The sequence below is a fragment of the Apis laboriosa genome, unplaced genomic scaffold, assembly GCF_014066325.1.
Source record: "Apis laboriosa isolate Shangri-la unplaced genomic scaffold, ASM1406632v1 scaffold11_cov152, whole genome shotgun sequence".
Lineage (NCBI taxonomy): Eukaryota > Metazoa > Arthropoda > Insecta > Hymenoptera > Apidae > Apis > Apis laboriosa.
In genome coordinates this window covers 4,312,249-4,328,031 of record NW_025221020.1, presented here as the reverse complement: position 1 = coordinate 4,328,031, position 15,783 = coordinate 4,312,249, and the positions used below count along the sequence as shown (strand labels likewise).

Below are 15,783 nucleotides of genomic sequence, written 5' to 3'. Positions count from 1 at the left end.
GAAGTGTTTTGTTCAAATGATTTACAAAATAGCTGAAATTTTGATCGTCATTCTTCGATTTCGCTTATTATCGTCAAAGGAAGATACTTAATATTATAACTTGCCTAAAAGACAATTTTGGTTCCTTAAACCTGGATGAAGCTTCTTGTAAGATTTCGAAGATATAGGAGCGCTTTTAGAAGCTTGATATATGCGAATGATATAACGACACGACTTGGAGCAACTTTGCTATAACACCCAATAGATGTTCTTGAAATTTGTTGGAATTTAACGCTCTATTATAATTTTTATTGCTATTATTTGATTGGATTTTGGAAATTCACCGAGCCTTAATATTCTTGTACTGTTATTATAGCACCACAAATATATTCACAACGACTATCCCACGACTTTCGAGCAAAGCAAGAAAGTGATGGGATAGTCGTTGTTGGTCTTAAAAGTTAACTGTTAATTATAAGAGATTGATTTTTGGAATCATCGAGTGAAAACGAATTATTATAACGAATAATAATACTGTCGAGCGTTAAATTAAACTTGGAAAGTTGCTACGAGTTGAAAAAACAAAGTCGAGAAAAGAAAGATATAAGAAAAAATTCAATCAAGAACAGTCTCAAGGAAAAACTATCTTCGATCAAAAAAAAAAAAAAAATTGAGAAAATAAATAGAAAAAAAAAGAAACTTCTAGAAATTAATTTTAAAAAATTATTATATATAAATATATACACACACTTTTATTACAAAGCTTATTCGAAGATCAAGTTTTTTTCTTTTTTTTCTTTTTTTTTTTTTTTTTTTTTTTTTTTTTTTTGTTACTACGTATCAGTATTTATGACAATTCGAACTGGATAAAACGCCTAAACTTTTAAACTATACTGCATATACTCGATATCTTTTTTCTTATATTTTTCTATTCTTTCTTTTTTCTTTCTTCCTCCAATTACCTTCTTATGGCAAATACAAATTATTTTATTCGTTTGCGCTTTGTAAGTAACCGTTGTAACTTAGTAACTCTCAGTTCAAGGAATTATTTAAAAGCTTTTTAAGTAACAATATATTATTTTTTTTTTTTATATCGCCACAAGCTAAATATGTTCGATAATTTTAATATATTCGAATAGAGCAGGCTAAAACATTTACTGGCCCATTTTTTCTATTTTTCATAATATCGTGCAATTGGAGTTTTTTTAATACAGTGAGCGAAATATTTGTTCCACTATTTCGCGGATTAATGGTCGATTAACTTAGGCTGAGACAATCTAAAGTGATAACCTTTTTTTTTTTTTTTATTGTTGTTTATAGATTTTTATCATAGGTGTCGTCCAGTAAGTACGGAACGTGTTAGATATATAGATATATATATATATATATATATATATATATATATATATATATATGTATATGTATATATACGCGTGTCTAGGAGGATAAGAAACCGAAAAAAAAAAAAAAAATAAATAAATCTTGTGTTTCGAAATTTCGATTTGTATTAATATTATTTTCAAGACCTAGAAATTTAATCAGGAATGTAAGGAAAGGATGTAAAGAAGTTAGAAAGAAAAAAGCGCATTCGTAAAAGGAATACAAAGAGAAATGAATGAAGAGGGTGTGTGTCTAAATGCTTATCAAGAAAAGAAAAAGGAAAAATAACGGGAACCAAATGAAAAAAAAAAATTAATTAAAAAAATATAATAATAGAAAATATCTTATGACAGAAAAGTAATAATTTCAATGCAACGTTCTAACGCAAGATTATTATAACGAAGCGATTTAATCATTGAATTAAAAGCAATTATAACTAAATAAATGAAATAATAATAATAATAATAATAATAAAAATACAATTTTCAGGAAATATAATTAACGAAATGAATGAAAGAACTGGAACACCAGAAGGCCCGAAAACCGATTTCTGTTTCTGCCATTACTACTACTACTACTATTACTACTACTGCTGCTGCTGCTGCTGTTTATCCTTAGCATGTTCTTTGCCGGCTGCATAATTAATTTTCTATCTTGTTTGCGATACAAGAATTTTAAAGAATTTTAAAAATTGATCTCTCTTCACCGTAAATCCCTCTTCTTTTCAAATGGTTCACAGCTTTGCGTAGTGGTGTAAAGATTCAGAACGTTTTTCGGGATTATTATAATGTTAGTTATTGGTTCTTTGTTTTGTAAATGAGAACCCCCCTCCTCAAAGAAGAGGGGGCTTTAAAGGATATTTTGGTAGGATGCAGTCAGGTCTCGAAAATTACTTTTCTTCAAAATGACTCGAGTAGCGAAAAATTGTTAAAATTTTGTAACAAAAGAAATGTTTTACACACACCGAACGTACATGCGATTATTTTCCGATAGACACACGCTTTTTTACCGGAAATTCCTTCATAAAAATCACAGTTTAACAGGCTTTCGCCATTTTCTTTTTTTTCTTTTTTTTTTTCTTTTTTTTTTTTTTTTTTTTTTTTTTCCTTTTTAATTCACGAAAGGATTTCTGTTCCGTTTAACAAACGATGCCAAATATCTTGTAATATTCAAAGGACGACTTTTCTTCTCATTTAAATCCGAAAAATGGATCGTGTCACATAAGTATCATCAGTCTTCTTTTTTTTTTTTTTTCTCTCTTTGTTTACAGAAAGAACCGAGAAAGTGTGAGGTGTGTGTCAGAGCACCCCCCTTAAATGGGGGCGCCGCTCTCGGACTAAAAAATTCGGCTTTTCTTTAAAACTTTCTCTCTTTTCGTTATATATAATAATCTCTATATAAAAATAAATGCTTCTCGAATCATCAACGATAGAAAACGATTCAATACGAAATATTCTATATGTACAAAAATGCAAGTACGCAATCTCTCTCTCTTTCTCTCCCTCTCTTCCTCTCTGTATACAATATGCAGCAGCACTGGAAAATTTAAAATTTGGTCTTTTGCTACTTTGCTCAAAAGAAAGAAAGCGAAGATTTCATGTATCACTATACAGATCTTTTTCTATTTTTAACTTTCAAAGCTCACCGGATTTTGGGATCATATAAGAATCACCCAAAAAAGTACGGTTGGTTTTTTCTTATTTATATCTTCCTTCTTTTTTTCTCCTTTTCACAACCTTTTTTAAATTGAAATTGCTAATCACAAGATAATTTGTTTCTAAAATAAAAAAAGTTTCAACACGGCAATTCTGTTTGTTTTTGCTCAATAGTAAAAAATCATTCCACCTACTTGCACGTTTTGCTTGTCTTTTCTGCGAAATAGAAAAAAAAAAAGAGAAACGATGTTATAATAGGCTTGTTCGTCAGCTACATCTTTCCGGTTTGCTCGTCACAACGGTTACTTCCATATAGAATCAACACAAGAAAACGCATGTCATATAAAAAAAAAAAAAAAAAGGAGGAAATAAGCGAAACTTTGCAACCGGTAGAAAATAGAAAGACAGATTACTTTTCTACATTTTTTTCTAATATGTATTCATATTTTTTAAACGCCAACGAGCCTCATGACTCGTCTATTTTGCATGGATAACTCGAATTTACCGGAAGAACGGATTTTTTTTTATACTTTTCACTGTTTTACTTTTTTTTTGTCAAATACTTATTAAAGTGATTATACAGAAGATTTTAGAAACGGTTGTGCGTATTGTAGCTAATAGCCGACTGCAAATTTATATCCAATAATTGGACATTTAGAGATCTTTCAGAGAAGGAAATTTGTTACTTCGAAATATAGACACAGACTGCCTAATGTTTTAATTCTAAACGTAGGTTCAATAGTAGGCGAAGACGAACTTCGTTTGTTTAAAGCGGCGTTAATTCAAAAGAATTTAGCCTTTCCCTGAATCGGTGTGAAAAAGCTTGATATTTGAAATTTTCGCAATAAATGATGATTTAATAGAATCAATGGTATATAAGATGCGAGGCCAGAATTGGATGTGGAATGGATGTGTTTTCTCAACAATCGTTCAGATCTCTCTTATTGCCTCTTTGAAATATCATATTCATTACACGTAACATCGTGCTCCAATAAAAGATATCCTCTGCTCGATCTTTAAACTTCGGGTCTGTCTCAACTGTTCTACTCTGATACTCCACAGGTAATACTGGACGTTCAACAATTCTCACCGGAAGAGATTACGGTGAAGACGGTCGGTAATAATGTTATTGTCGAAGCAAAACACGAGGAGAGACAAGACGAGCACGGATTTGTCAGCCGACAATTCATACGGAGATACGTCTTGCCTCCATCTCACGACGTGATCAACATTACCTCGAGTCTATCTTCAGATGGTGTTTTAACTATCACGGCACCCAAAAAGGTAAAAAGATGGAGAGAAGAACTCGGTGGTGAGTCCCGAGCAAAGGACTCACCCGATGCTGCTCGATAAATGTTAGGAAAATTATCCGTTTTTTTTTTTTTCGAGCCTTTTTATGTTCCTTTTTTCTTTTATTTCCCGTTCTATTTTGATTCCGTTTATTTTTCCGTTCTCAATTCCAAAGTTCCATATGTTCTTGTGGTAGAGTATTCGTTTTGACAAGATGGAGCCGACGATTTATTCGACTTCAAACTACGAATCTGCTCTAAACTATAAAAAAACATCACGTTAGATTAAACATTTTCTCATAGATGAAGTACATTCGTGAATGTATCAAAGTATTTATCGACTTTAACTCGACAACTCTTAAAAGAGCAACAAATTCTTAACAAACTTGTCAAAATATATAAATATATATAATCGAAATATAAAAAAAAAAAAAAAAAAAAAGAATATACAAAAGTAAATTAAAGCTAGTTAAAATTGATAAAGTTTGAAAAACCGAATGTTCTTCATCGAAATATTTTAAGATCGGTATTTTACAATTCAAGTACGATTCAGTATTGAACAGACAAAAATAACAGACACTTAATACATCTATTTATTTTGTGCATATTGTTGATAAAAAAAAAATAATGAATAAATTAAAGTATTGATTGATAAAATCAATCGATATATTTATACATATCTTATAAAAGTATTTTGAATTTTATCTAATTTTATATATTTTAAAATGCAATTTTTATTTTAAACATTATATTTATTTATTTTATTCATTATATTTTCCGATTGATATTCCAATTGATTTCATAACCTTACTATCTCTTTTATCAACAATAACAAATTGACTAAAGTGATGCTACGTAAGTATCAATTATAATTTTAAAAAAAAAATTTAAATTTCACCAATCAAATGTTTCAAATTTTTTTTATTATATATACACTTTATGACAATGTTTTAAGCATAATAATGATATTTCAAATTTAATAATTAAGTAGCAACACTGAAAACTCTAAAGTTAATTTTTTGATTTTACATTAATATTAAGATTCTAGATAATATAAAAATATTTTAATTCAGCGACCACTTACCTACTGCATATAACTCGAAGTGCTTTTCTTAAATACTTCAAATGTGTGAAGAAATTTCGAACTCTCTAATCAGATTATGGTTGCGTACGGATTGTTCAAGCACCGACCCCGCAGGGTGCACTATAAAAAATAAACATAAAAAATCTCGATCAAGTTTATAACTTGAATTATAATTTAAAAATCTAATTTATTATACTATCTTATTTTTAGGGAGAAACATCTAGTGGAGACGAACGAATCATTGAAATCGTGAAAACTGGAGAACCAGCGGGTAAATCGATCAAAGTAGAAACGACTACAGAAGAAAAATAATATGTATTATCTCCGAAATTTATTAATCGAATCTTTATTTAATTTAAATATGATGCTTATTATTATTGATATTTCATATTTCCGTAATTTAAATATTTTATATAATATTAAAAATGATAAAAAGTTTAAACAATATTATTATAAATTGTTGTATTGTATCATAATATTATTATAAATAATATAAAAAATTTTGTAATTCAAAAAATATATATTTTTTTTAATTACATAAATATCATTCAATGTTTAACATTATCACACCTTTTGTTTTTATATATTTACAATTCACTAAATTCAATGATAATTGAAATTAGCATAAGTATCACATCAATTTATTTTTATTAATCTAAAACATAAGTAAAAATACAGAAGCGAAAATTTAAAAAAAAAAAAAAACAAAATTATAAAAAATTAAAATTATTTAAAAGTTAAAAATACTCACGGTAAACTGTCGCGCTCCGCACCGAATCCGTCTCGTCTACATTTTCACGTCGTATTGTCAGCAGCCTCGTGGACCACGTAAAAGAAGTAGAGGTATGTTCACTGGTTAGTGGGTCTTCGGGTGTTCACTGCGTCCGAACTGAACGAAAGTTTGTTTACGAATGCGCCGAGGCAAGCCGGCCGGCTCTCTTATATAGGCATACGGCGTCGCAGTGCTGAAAGTTCGAGAACTTGTACCGGCACCCGGCATCTAATGCGCATTATCTTTCAACTTGTAATTTCGATACTTTTTCCATCATGTATATGACAATCATTAATATTATTGTGTTCCTTGTGTTATGAATTATTATTTAATGATACGATCATTACGATTTACTATATTTTTTCGAAAATAATAAGCAAAAACCAAGTATTGATCGACAAAGCAACGAGATTTCTGGCACATTCTCCCACCTAGCCCCACTATAACCTAACTCACACAATCATATGCTTTCTCTTATGATATACATAGTATAGTTGTGTTGGTTGAACTATGTTTACGAAAACAAGGAACGACTAACCTCATGTTATTTGACTGTTTGTTTTCATCGTTACGTCAGGAGAAAAGGCTATATTTTAGAAATATATAATTCTCAAAATTAAGGAATATGTAAAATCGCCTTTAATTAATAATATAAATTTTTATGTTATTTCTAGAATATATGTTTATACCATATTCTCGTTAATTATTATTTTGATAGTATAAATATGAAATTTTAAGGAACATTTCTTGACTTCTTTTGCTGATTTATCTGATCTCTGAATAAAAATATTATATTTTTTATTGAATTTAATAACTAGATTGTATTTTCACAGATATGAGCAATTATTAACATGCTAAAAAACAATAGGTATGTTTTTTTAAGTTATTAATTAAAATTAATTAAATATTAAATTGCGACGCAATTTCATAAAAAAATATTTCATTATACATGTTTTTGAAACTGCGCAATTATTCTGAACATATGTTTGCTAGGAACTAATTCTGTCGATACTAAAACAAAGCATAAAGATAAAATAAAGTTTTTTTGTTTTAAAATAATAATTTGAAGAAATGATTACAAAAATTAATATATGTGATAGTAAATAATATCGTGTTTGTAAACACATGTGTAATATGTCATAGATCAATATTTCGAGTTATTACAATTGATGACGATAAAAAAAGTAATGTAATCATAGGCGAATTATACAATAATTTTATCGTATTTATTTAATCATATATTAACGATCTTCCAAATTTAATGTTTCTCATCTTTATGCAAACAACACGTATTATTGCGCAATACAGGTTTTGCGCGACAGCTGTAGCTCTATCGATTTTCCAAGCGCGTCTTCCTACCTAGATGCATTATATCTCATATGAAAGACGCGTAATTGATACAAGTTTATTCATGAGAATTGCGACTAAGAATTCTTTATGGTAAAAAACCTTTATATGTTTTTCAAAATATATAATACATTTGTAATATAATGAATATTAATCTTATTTTATAGATATAATTTAGAGAGAGAAACTACTGATCAGTTTCGATATAGAAATGAGAGTACATATATAAATATAACGATGAGCAGATGTTCGCAATAGATTTACATACAATTCAAAAATGATAAAAATAGAAATAGAATGTCAATTGATGCATTCAGCTGGACAGACTATGTATCTATTAATGTTTTTAATATAATCCCTTAGATTCACTAGTGCGTAATATTCTGAAACGATATAATTTCATAGCAACATAACATGTATCAAATGGTACTTACTGCGTATTCTAACTTAATGATGTCATTTATGCAAATAATAGGTTATAATATATATTTAGAAATTAACGATATCTTTATATATATCAATGCATTATGATGTTTATAACGTTTTTATCTTATAAATCAGGGTTTATTTTTCTAAATTATTACTTATTGATTAAGTATAATATAAAAATTTCTACATTCTAATTCTATAGAACAACTTAATAAAATGCACTCAATCATATTTTTTGAAAAAATCAACAACTAAAACTCTTGTTGAATATAGTATATTTCAAACTTCGAAATAAGTATTAATAATAACAGATTAAACTATATTTTCGAATTCATTTTTTTCATTTTTTAAATTAATTATATGATTATTATTCTTTTTAAAATTCAATTAATTGAAATGTCGAAAGCAAATATAAAAAATAATTTTTCTTGATAAAATCATTACAATAGTAACAAAGACATATGAAAAAGAAAGAATGAAAAAAAAGAGAATGATGATTTTCAAAAAATTTGTTGATTGAATGTTTAATTTACAAAAATATATAATAATACATTTAATATATAATATATAAATAATTTATAAATAATACATAATTTATAAATAATTTACCGTTGAATTAAAAAACCGATGATTTTGATTAAATGCAAATAAAAAGAAAGAGTAACTTGGCATTTAAATTCGAAAATCCATACAAAATAGAATTACTATGAAATTAAAGCGAAAGCAAGCATATTTAAATAAATAGACTGGACATACTAATTTATTTTTTTATTACTTATGATAATGATCTTGGCGATATTACTTATTTATAAATTTATATATTTATATATTTAAAGCTATTTTTATTTTATTGTTATCATATGCATTTGTTGTTAGGCATTGAATTAATTTATTCAATATTATGTATTAAATCATCACATATGTAAACATAATCACATATACATATACACAGCAAATATATACACACATACGTAATCATATGGATATACACATACATATTGATACATACACCTAAATTTTTCTAAAGTAATAAAAAAAGAACATTGTAAGTAAAATAATAAAAGTGAACATTTAAAAGCTTAAATTCACATTCATATTGCATACAAAAATAATATTATTGTTATTAAAACTAATTTTTAAATCGTTTATATGTATATAATTGTATTTTTTTTTATTAATTGATTAAAAACATAATTGATTAAAAAAAAAATCATATAATTAATAATTTTTTTACAATATTATATATTAATTTTATTTATACATAAAATATTTATATTACAATGGTTTACAAAGTCTCCAAAGTGTAACTGGATGTCTATTTGATAATAATTCTAATTCTCTTATTCCTAATGGACTTATGTTTCTGATCCATTTTCGATCTTTATAATATTCCAAAATAGTACTAAATTCTTCTTTTGAATAATTTTCGACGTGAATAGGAAGAAAGGGATCTAAATGTTCAAATCCTTTTTTACCAAGTAAATATTTTGGATAATCAGAATCTTTTCTATCCTATGAATAAAAATATAAAAGAATTATCATAGTTTTATATAATAGTGTTATAAATTATATTATACCAATTGTTATATACTTTATTTGCTCTTTTATCTACTGTTAATATTGCAGCACCATTACACCAATCGTAATTTACAATATCGTAGAATGCAGATGTTATTGATATCTTCTCAGGTGGCACATATTTATGATTTTCATCACATACATGTGTAATTGTAGAAGTAAATGCATTAAAACCATCTATAATAACTAATGTTTTACATTTTCCTGCCGTACTAGCTAATTTCAGTTCATCCAATAAAGCATTAACAACACCACAAGCAAATTTAGTTCTCTCTATTCCAAATTTAATAAGATTAGAAAGTGTTTCTCCACATTTTGTAACTTCTCTTTGAGACCATGTATATTCTTTAGTAGTTTTTAGCTATTTAAATTAGTTAAATTAATTTTTTTAATTATATATATTTTATTATATATTATTATATATAATAATAAAATAAATTTTAATTGTTACTTACATTATATTGTGATAATGATGTTTCATTTAAATATTTTAAATATTTTAACCATGCTGCTGTTAGTTGAGGTAAATCTAATTTATCTGGTATCAAAGGAGATTCAGAAACTTCTCTTGCATATCGAAACCAATTACGAACTAAAAAATATAAATAACAATACTATTAACAATTATATCTTTTCTTCATAAATAATTTATTTTTGAATATAATTGATATCATACCCCATGGCAAATAAATTACAATAAAATGTTTTACAAGACCATAATGAATTAAATGTAACAATGTTGTTGTTTTTCCTACTCCTTCTTTACCATCTAATAATAGTGAAAGAACAATATATAGATAAATTATACATTTTATTTTAGTTAATTAAATAAATATCTAAATGAAAATTAAGATCATAAATTTGAAAGGATACATAAAACATATTTATTTATAGATTTTGTATAATCTGTTTGTTCTAAGTATGATATAAGTTCAATTGCAGGTTTTCTAACTAAAATGCCAAGTTCTCTAAAAATTGTTGTTTGCTTCTTTAATTCAATTGTCATATCTTTCATCAATAATGATGAAATATCTGAAGGTATTGTATAAATCTTATTTAAACAACTTTCATCATGTTCTACAGGATTTAATTCTGTGCGAAATGATGAAAGATTTATATCTTGTACATCTTTTGTTGCCGCTGTTATTATTGTTCGTCGAGCATTTTTAATACACATTTTACCAAATAAAGAACCTAAAATTTTAGTAAAAAACATACTACATAATTAAAATATTGATAAATATATATATATATTTATAATATAATATAATATGCATTGATTAATACGTATAATTAATATTAATATATATATATTTATAATATATAAAAAAAAGACATTGATATAATTTTTATCAATCAAATCAAATTATTATTATATATAAGTAGACAAACATACAAGTATATGACAGCATGTTGTTTAAAATATTTTAATTAGTAATAATACTTTTCTCTATAAATAATTATAAATTTTTAAGTATTTATTTACCGCTAATACAATTGTAAATAACCATATTTATTGGACTGTTCGAATATCTTCCAACAAGTTATTTGATAAGTTCAAAATGTTCCTATGAAAATTAATAATACATAATAATTTTATGTTTTACATAATTTTTATACATATTTATTATTCTTATTTAGTTATATTATAAATAATTTATTTGCGAAAAAAAATTTTTATTTTTTCTTTCAACAAAAAATATTACTAAATGTTTAATTTTAGGAACATACCTGAAGTAATCAGATTGTCGATCACTCTACAAGAATATATACAATCGTATAACAATAATTCTAGCAAGTTGTCTAAAGTAAATATATATACATATCAATAAATCAAAAATGAATTTAGAATTATTAGGTAAATATTTAGCAAAATCTATTTTAAAATTTAATTATATAAATTTTTTAATATTCATAAAATTTTTTTATAGAATCATTCGGTCAGAATTATCCAGAGGTAAGATATTTTTAGAAATATAATATATTTACATTTGTTAATTCTGAATCTTACAGATAATATTTTATAATCATTAGGAGTTTGATGGTACATTAGATTGTATATCATTAGCAGTTACTTGTACATTTAATAAAAGAGGAACTCTTCTTGCTGTTGGATGTAATGATGGTAGAATCGTTATTTGGGATTTTTTAACTCGTGGTGTTGCTAAAATCATTAGTGCACATGTACATCCTGTATGTTCATTGAGGTAAATGATTTGAAAGAATTTATTATTAATAAAATATTTTATTTATTTCATCATTGTTTTTTATTAATTAGTTGGTCTAGAAATGGACACAAATTATTAAGTGCATCTACAGATAATAATGTTTGCATATGGGATGTCTTATCTGGAGAATGTGACCAAAAATATAGATTTCCATCTCCCATATTAAAAGTTCAATTTCATCCAAGAAATCTTAATAAATTTTTAGTATGTCCAATGAGACATGCAGCAGTAATGGTTGATGTTGAGGGTACACATAGAGTTATACCTCTGGATGATGATGTATGCAATAAATTTAATGTTATTGTTTTGTATTTTTTATTATAATTTATTTTTTAATATAAATTTTTTACTTTTAATGATCTTTTTAGAGTGATTTGAATATAGTGGCATCTTTTGATCGTCGAGGAGATTATGTTTACACTGGAAATGCTCGTGGCAGAATTTTAGTTCTTGATGCAGAATCATTAATTGTGAAAGCTTCTTATAAAATATCACAAGGCACAGCTAGTAATACAGCAGTAAAAAGTATTGAATTTGCTAGACGTGGTTCTTGTTTCCTAGTAAATACATCAGATAGAGTAATTCGTGTATATGATAGTACTGAAGTATTAGCTTGTGGAAAAGATGGTGAACCTGAACCAATACAAAAATTGCAAGATTTAGTAAATAAAACTATGTGGAAAAAATGCTGTTTTTCTGGAGATGGAGAATATGTTTGTGCTGGATCTGCAAGGCAGCATGCTTTATATGTATGGGAAAAAAGTATTGGGAATTTAGTAAAAATTTTACATGGTACTAAGGGAGAATTATTACTTGATGTTGTTGTAAGTTATTTTGATTTTTAATAAAATAATTTGTTTTAATTTTTTATATTTATAATATTTTAATAAATAAGATATGATATTATTACAAAAATTTGTAATGATACAGTGGCATCCAGTAAGGCCAATTATTGCATCTATATCATCTGGTGTTGTTTCTATTTGGGCACAAAATCAAGTTGAAAATTGGTCTGCATTTGCTCCAGATTTTAAGGAATTGGATGAAAATGTTGAATATGAAGAAAGAGAAAGTGAATTTGATTTGAGTGATGAAGATAAATCAGTAGTACAAGGTGAAGAAGCACAAGATGAGGAGATAGAAGTAGATGTTGCATCTATAGATAGAGTGGCAGCTTTTTGCAGTTCTGATGAAGAAATGGAAGATATTGGTTCATTACAATTTTTACCAATATCACCAGATGTAGAAGATTCAGAAGATAATCAAACAACAATGCATGAACCACCTATGAAGAAACATCGCTCTCATGACATTCACTTGCAAGGTGCACCAGTAGATGGTAATATATTATTATAATTGATAATGAATTTATTCAATTTTTCAACAATATTTTTATTTTTAGAAACTCATCCATTATTAAATAAAGGAAAAGATAAACCAACAACTAAAAAAGGAAGACCAAGATTAGAACATAGGAAAGGAAAATAATTTAGAATATTTTTTTGTTTTCTTTAATATAAAAAAATATTTTATAATGTATAATATAATTAAAAGTACTTTAAATATATTATCAAATATGATAATATTTTATAGACATAACATGCTATAAAATGTATTACTTCCTATGGAATGGATCTTATGTATTGTTTAATCTTATGTGTTTTTATATTGAAAACTTATTGGATTAAATATTAAAATAAATTTTCAATTTTATGAGTATCTATATATTAAATATAAATTTGAATTTAATATAAATGGTTTTCTGATTTATTTATTATGTATTTATCATGTAAATTATTTCATTAGATTTTACTATGATTTTATTATTTAGAATAATTGTTATTGATATTTTACACTCGCTCTAATAATAGCAATACTACCAATATTCCTAAAAGTATAAGTTGAAATGCATTTAACCTGTATTTTATTATCGAATTATTTTAAGAGAAAATTAATTGATCGATAAATATTTTATCTTATCTTATGTAGCAATTTCTGAAAGCGCAATCAAAATTGCGCAGTATTTATATTAACTTGCAACTTTAAGTATATTAAATTTCGTTTGCAATGTTAATTTCGAGGTTATTGGCACAAGTTCATAAGAAATTATTTCATGTTCAGAACAAAACAAAAAGAGGTGTACAATCTGTTAAAGATATAATCTTGAGTATCGGAATTATTATTATTAGTGGATTTCTTATTATTTGGTTATCCGTGTTTCTTTATACAGCATTTTATTATGCCTATGTACCAAGCATTTCATACGTACGACCAGTACATTTGCAATTTAAGTAAGTTTCATTTTTCACTTGTACATATTGGTCTCTATCTTTTTTTATATATTATATACACATATATTTTAAGTATAAAGTTTGATTATATATTTTTTTTATGTTATAGATCATGTAATGAACAAAAAGGAATTTGTAGTTTCCCATATGCATATGTGCAGTTAACAAATAAACAACAACTTTTAATGGTCGGTCAGCCATATAAAGTTAATTTGCATTTAGAAATGCCAGAATCACCAGCCAATAAAGAACTTGGTAATTTCTGAGTCTTTTGCAATCAAAATATAAAATAATATTTAACAATAAAAATCATTTTTAGGTATGTTCATGGTTTGTGCTCAATTACGCAGCAGAGATGGTTTCCTTGTAGAACATTCATGTAGATCTACCATGTTACATTATCGTAGTACTTTATTACATGCACTTACAACATTTACATTTTCACCTATGATGATTTTTGGCACTACAGAAGAAAAACAAAATATAGTTCTTGAATTATTTGATAATTTTGAAGAAGACCAAAGTCATCCAGTTACAATCATTTATATTGAAATACAATCAAGACATATTGAATTCTATTCTGCAAGCATTATGATAAATGCTCATTTATCGGGTCTACGTTATTTAATGTTTCATTGGCCAATTTTATCTGCTATTCTTGGTGTTAGTACAAATTTGTTTTTCATAGCAATTGTATGTACTTTTTCCTATTTTCATTTTACAATTTATGATGATTCTGGAGATGATGGTTTCAATTACGAAGAAGATAAAAATGAAGAAGAAAAACAGGAATATAAGAAAGAATTGAACATAGAAGAAAAGGAAAAACATAAAGCTACAAATGATCGTAAGTTATAATAGTTATAATGAGTAATATTTCTTTCAATGAAATTAATATATAAAATTATCATTAAATTAATTTATTTTTTAAAGATTCATCAGACTCATCATCATCAGAAGATCCTTTTATATTGCCACATCTTATAAAGTCTGAAGAAGAATCTCATTCTTCTCACATTGAATTAATAAAAAATTAATTTATATATTTCATAATATGAAATACTTTAGAATTAATAACATGTACAAATGTAGAATATTAGAATATTATATGAATGTGAGTAAATATATATTATAAACATATTTATTTTTCTATATTTAAATACTTTATTAATTTTTTTTTATTCTTTTGATATAATACAAATTATATTAAATTATATATGGAAATACCTGTAATAAAATACTCACATACAAATCTTTTTCTTTTTTTTTTGAGAATTATGAATTTTTTCGTATATTATTTTTTTGCCATTTTATATATCATAACATTGAGTATGTTATGTTTTTATTTTAATTGGTATTGTTTTAAATCTTAAATATTACTTACAATAAAAAGAAAAATTGTAAAAACATATATTATTTAATTTCACATAAAATTACAATAAATGAATTATAAATATTTTTATTGTGAGTATTTTTATTAGAAATCACATTTGAAATGCATTAATATAATTAATTATATAATTAACATTTACCTTACATCTTCTCTTCATTTACATCTTTAATAACTTATAATAACTAATAATAACTAGAATTTTATTAAAATATGAAATTTGTAAGAATCGATTATCTCATAAAAAATAAGTGTTTCTTTTTATTATGAATATATATGACATATGTTATTCTGTATTTCGTATGACAATATAATAAATAACATTTAAATTAATTATAAATAATTTAAATTTGTATTTTAA

The 15,783-nt window shown here is 25.5% G+C and overlaps 4 protein-coding genes and 2 long non-coding RNA genes across 7 annotated transcripts in view; 4 read left to right on the top strand and 2 right to left on the bottom strand.

Annotated features, from left to right (window-relative positions):
* Nucleotides 1-5,802, top strand: part of LOC122719351 (protein lethal(2)essential for life-like) — an 11,700-nt gene extending 5,898 nt beyond the window's left edge. The window contains exons 3-4 of the mRNA XM_043945091.1: nucleotides 4,077-4,298; nucleotides 5,598-5,802. Of these exons, the coding sequence (XP_043801026.1) occupies nucleotides 4,077-4,298; nucleotides 5,598-5,699 (324 nt within the window). The 3' untranslated portion in view covers nucleotides 5,700-5,802. The remainder of the gene's footprint in view (nucleotides 1-4,076; nucleotides 4,299-5,597) is intronic.
* On the bottom strand, nucleotides 4,447-6,288 carry LOC122719361. The gene is made up of 3 exons (XR_006347569.1): nucleotides 6,139-6,288; nucleotides 5,388-5,507; nucleotides 4,447-4,565 (listed from the first exon to the last, which is right to left on the bottom strand). It is a non-coding gene; the product is annotated as an uncharacterized LOC122719361 (long non-coding RNA).
* A 141-nt stretch (nucleotides 6,289-6,429) lies between these two features.
* LOC122719368 lies at nucleotides 6,430-8,166 on the top strand. Its single transcript, XR_006347576.1, has 3 exons — nucleotides 6,430-7,027; nucleotides 7,468-7,599; nucleotides 7,674-8,166. It is a non-coding gene; the product is annotated as an uncharacterized LOC122719368 (long non-coding RNA).
* A 994-nt stretch (nucleotides 8,167-9,160) lies between these two features.
* LOC122718825 (28S ribosomal protein S29, mitochondrial) lies at nucleotides 9,161-11,165 on the bottom strand. 2 transcript variants are annotated; one of them, XM_043944182.1, is made up of 6 exons: nucleotides 11,000-11,165; nucleotides 10,387-10,707; nucleotides 10,190-10,282; nucleotides 9,969-10,105; nucleotides 9,527-9,874; nucleotides 9,161-9,447 (listed from the first exon to the last, which is right to left on the bottom strand). In XM_043944182.1, exons 1-6 carry the CDS (start codon nucleotides 11,022-11,024, stop codon nucleotides 9,211-9,213), a joined length of 1,161 nt encoding a protein of 386 aa, XP_043800117.1. In that variant the 5' UTR covers nucleotides 11,025-11,165; the 3' UTR covers nucleotides 9,161-9,210. The 2 variants fall into 2 exon arrangements, with proteins under 2 accessions (XP_043800117.1, XP_043800125.1); XM_043944190.1 differs by having other exon boundaries at nucleotides 10,910-11,023.
* Nucleotides 11,166-11,247: 82 nt separating this feature from the next.
* LOC122718797 (retinoblastoma-binding protein 5 homolog) lies at nucleotides 11,248-13,466 on the top strand. The gene is made up of 7 exons (XM_043944136.1): nucleotides 11,248-11,371; nucleotides 11,445-11,470; nucleotides 11,548-11,720; nucleotides 11,792-12,020; nucleotides 12,110-12,565; nucleotides 12,672-13,080; nucleotides 13,144-13,466. The coding sequence occupies exons 1-7, from the start codon at nucleotides 11,353-11,355 to the stop codon at nucleotides 13,227-13,229; spliced, it is 1,398 nt and encodes a 465-aa protein (XP_043800071.1). The 5' UTR covers nucleotides 11,248-11,352; the 3' UTR covers nucleotides 13,230-13,466.
* Nucleotides 13,467-13,612: 146 nt separating this feature from the next.
* Nucleotides 13,613-15,166, top strand: LOC122719086 (seipin). Its single transcript, XM_043944633.1, has 4 exons — nucleotides 13,613-14,032; nucleotides 14,142-14,287; nucleotides 14,352-14,879; nucleotides 14,966-15,166. Exons 1-4 carry the CDS (start codon nucleotides 13,809-13,811, stop codon nucleotides 15,067-15,069), a joined length of 1,002 nt encoding a protein of 333 aa, XP_043800568.1. The 5' UTR covers nucleotides 13,613-13,808; the 3' UTR covers nucleotides 15,070-15,166.
* Nucleotides 15,167-15,783: the final 617 nt, after the last annotated feature.